We start from the raw sequence: 3,963 nt of genomic DNA on the forward strand, positions 1-3,963 counted from the left end.
CAGCCATTCAGTGGTTCTGGTCGTCTGGGTAGAACTGATCTGAACAGCCATTCAGTGGTCCTGGTAGTCTGGGTAGAACTGATCTGAACAGCCATTCAGTGGTCCTGGTAGTCTGGGTAGAACTGATCTGAACAGCCATTCAGTGGTCCTGGTAGTCTGGGTAGAACTGACCTGAACAGCCATTCAGTGGTCCTGGTAGTCTGGGTAGAACTGATCTGAACAGCCATTCAGTGGTCCTGGTAGTCTGGGTAGAACTGATCTGAACAGCCATTCAGTGGTCCTGGTAGTCTGGGTAGAACTGATCTGAACAGCCATTCAGTGGTCCTGGTCGTCTGGGTAGAACTGATCTGAACAGCCATTCAGTGGTCCTGGTAGTCTGGGTAGAACTGATCTGAACAGCCATTCAGTGGTCCTGGTAGTCTGGGTAGAACTGATCTGAACAGCCATTCAGTGGTCCTGGTCGTCTGGGTAGAACTGATCTGAACAGCCATTCAGTGGTCCTGGTAGTCTGGGTAGAACTGATCTGAACAGCCATTCAGTGGTCCTGGTAGTCTGGTTAGAATAAGAACAGAAGAGAACATGAGCAATATTGAAAAAAAAAACAGACAATAGTCTATGTGAAATACTTAACAACATAATAAAGAAATAAGATGCTGATGATATTGGTAACTACATAATATACTTATACTAACCTAATCTGTATATTTCTCAGAAGAATGTATCTTATTCAGGATTGCTCTGTCTTTGGCCAGCTTCTCCATTAACTCCTGGCAGGGGAGGTTGAAGTTTGTCTTCACAATAAGCATGGCCTTGATGGCAGGAACAGTGAACCTATTTCTTGCTGCCGTCCATATGTCATTCATTTGGGAGAACACTCTCTCAACTGGTGCATTACTTCCAGGTAAGCAGATGACAACAGACGCTAATCTAGCCAGGTTAGTGTGTGGGATGTCGTTGTCTTTGAAGTGGGTAACCACCGTGCTCCATCTTTGACTAAGCCGTGTCTCAGATGTTTTCCATTCTTCAAGCGATCCCCCCCTTTAGGAACTCTTGCAGGCCAGTAACCTCGTTACACAATACATCCTCATTGATGGTCACATGGGGGCATTTTTCCTGCAGTGTGCCTGCTGCCTTCTGGATCTCTTCACGCAGAGGTTGCCTTTTTAAAAGGAGACCATGTGAATCTTTTAGATTATCTGTATCTCCTCTGTCTGTTCTACACTCTCCTTGTGTCACTCTTCTTACTCTCTTAACTTGTTCTTCTCCTCCTCTTTTCTTCACTCGTCTTCCTGTCCTTCTCTTCACCTTTCCACCTCACTCTTCTACACTCTCCTTGTGTCACTCTTCTTACTCTCTTAACTTGTTCTTCTCCTCCAATCTTTCTCCTCCTCTTTTCTTCACTCGTCTTCCTGTCCTTCTCTTCACCTTTCCACCTCACTCTTCTACACTCTCCTTGCTTCACTCTTTTTACTCCCTTAATCTTCCATTCTCCTTCCTCTCCAATCTGTATTAATAAATAGTACACTATTAGATAAAATACTTTGGTTAACAGATTCCCATTGCTTGCCTCATTTTTCTATTTTATCTCAAAAACATTGTTTGTAATAATAAATTGGCAGACTCTGTAATCATATCTTTACCTTTCCTCCTCTGTGTCTTCTTCCTATCCAGTCTTCCTCCTCTCCTTTCTCTCCACTCCTAATGTTATCCATGAACATTTCTAAATATATTTTCACACTACTTATAATGCCAAACCATTAAAATTGTAATCTACAAAAATATTCTCAGAATTCATTGTGCATTCATTTAATATAATAATATTTTCAAAATAGCCCGTCCACTGCATGTTTACATGAACCTAGCTGCCATAACAGTAGCTAGCTAACATAGTCTACATAACTAACGTTACCTATTTAAAACCTTTTATAGAGCAGATCATCTATCTATTTAATAAATTGTGACATTATAACACCACTAGCTAGTATCTCAAACGATACCTGGCTTGAAAATACATTTGGTGGTGATGTTGTGGATTCACTTGACACTTACTAGCTTCTGGCTGAGTTTTCCACAGAAGTTTTCTCTAAAACTATCGCGAGTAAGTAGTTAGTAGAAGAAGAAGAGTGAATGAAGCTGCTGTAGAGAGCAGCCCCCTCTGCTGGACAAAACAAGCACTACGCGATTGAGACGTCAACCGGTAGGCTCTGCTGCCCGGTCTTTCTTACCAAGTAAAATATTTCACTTTGCGGTCTGTTTTTAACGCACAGTTAAACACGGGGACATTTCCGGGGACAGCTCCAGCCGGGGACAGGCCACCAAAAACGGGGACGTCTGGTCACCATAATGTACACGTAAATGCCTTATGAAGAAAGATAATCGTGGAATACAATAAATTATGCAAGTAAACATTTGCATGGAGTGTGTATGTAAATACCATGTGTATCCTGTACGTACGACTAAGAAACTTGAAACTATTTTAAAGAGGAATCTCTCATCTGCATGTTATATCGGGAGATATGGCAATATCTTTTGGCCTCTGGAGTTCCTTGTAGACCACAGTGACATGCAACATTTCAGTACAACGATTAGGGAAAGAACTGCCTAGGCAACTGTAGCTGTGTGCTGCGATGCATACGTTGAAATGCATAGTGTTATCCATTGTTTTAAAGCTGATTGAGTTTATTTAGGCAGCCTATATATATATAAATATATATATCAACCATGTCGCGCACTCTCGTTCTTTATTAGTCATTAACAAATGACACTATAGATAGAGGCTATGATCTTGCCACGAAGGGGAGGGGCTCTTGCCTCTGGTGTGCTGCCTGATCTGGAGGAGAAATATCCGTCCCCCAACAGCACAGCAAGTCTACCGAAAATACGGACCGACAGACTGCGGCGGGCTGACGGTGACGCACATGGAGATCATTTTTACATTTTTTAAATCAATTGGACAGAGAGTGACAGATTAACGTGTTTTCTCTTTTATTTCAAATAGTCTACTGCGCCAGACTGATAGTCCAAACAGCCGATTTACCACTTCATGAGAGCGAGATGTTCGTGTTGTAGCCTAAAATACTGTCAGTGGGCTCAATAAGACAATCCTTGAAGGTATGTAGCTAGGCTAAATATTTTTAGGAAAAATTACACTGCGTTTCAGTGAACAAAAATCCGTGAAATGGAAACGTGCTTGATATTGGCACATCCTCTCCTCATTCAGATGTGTTGATGTAGAATATCAATGCTTATGACTGCAGCCTAGTCAGTCAATAGCCTATTCGTGTTTTCATGTAGGTTTAAGTATATATATTTTTGAACATGAATGTTTGACAGAAGTTTACCTCTTAAAGGTAGCATTTTTCATCACCATGGACACGCTCATCAGTTGTGAGATGTCATCAAACATGTTTTGGAAAGACAAAAATGTACATGATGTAATATTTGGGCAATCTGAACAACATATGGAATTGTGAATCTATATTCTGTCTGTTTTTTTCCCGAAATATTTGCCTCTAGCCTGTTTACCCGCTGGGCAGTGGACTTTTCAGCACCTCAGGGAAAATTCATTCTAATATCTCACTTTCCAAATCAAATCAATCTTGACACCATTGCACATACTAGTGAATAATAAGTGGGGCAAGTATTCACTTCTGATGAACATTCAGCCTATTCACCGGCTTGCTATTCACTGGTTCTTAAAGATGTCATTTAAAGTTAAATACACTCTTGGGGTGAACTAAAATGGATGTTGGGAGTTGGGTTCCTACCGCAGGAGATGGGGCCGCGAATTTCACCCCGGCCAACCTCCTGCTGGCTTCCCATAGTGGGACCGGTCTGACACCGGGGGGTAACGGTCTGTCCAACAACAGCCAGCAGCACTACATCACAGACCAAGCCTACCGGGACTTCACCACTACCATCCAGGTGTTCATCCTCATAGGATCCCTGTTGGGTGAGTGAAGT

General features: G+C 42.1%; 1 protein-coding gene and 1 long non-coding RNA gene across 2 annotated transcripts in view; one reads left to right on the forward strand and one right to left on the reverse strand.

The window, feature by feature from the left end:
* Nucleotides 1-492: 492 nt before the first annotated feature.
* LOC121846591 lies at nucleotides 493-2,076 on the reverse strand. Its single transcript, XR_006083513.1, has 3 exons — nucleotides 1,641-2,076; nucleotides 693-1,504; nucleotides 493-552 (listed from the first exon to the last, which is right to left on the reverse strand). It is a non-coding gene; the product is annotated as an uncharacterized LOC121846591 (long non-coding RNA).
* A 716-nt stretch (nucleotides 2,077-2,792) lies between these two features.
* The window catches only part of gpr176 (G protein-coupled receptor 176), a 40,517-nt gene continuing 39,346 nt past the window's right edge, over nucleotides 2,793-3,963 (forward strand). The window contains exon 1 of the mRNA XM_042321428.1: nucleotides 2,793-3,952. Within this exon, the coding sequence (XP_042177362.1) occupies nucleotides 3,742-3,952 (211 nt within the window). The 5' untranslated portion in view covers nucleotides 2,793-3,741. The remainder of the gene's footprint in view (nucleotides 3,953-3,963) is intronic.

This window comes from Oncorhynchus tshawytscha, linkage group LG05 (genome assembly GCF_018296145.1).
Source record: "Oncorhynchus tshawytscha isolate Ot180627B linkage group LG05, Otsh_v2.0, whole genome shotgun sequence".
In the NCBI taxonomy this organism is placed as follows: domain Eukaryota; kingdom Metazoa; phylum Chordata; class Actinopteri; order Salmoniformes; family Salmonidae; genus Oncorhynchus; species Oncorhynchus tshawytscha.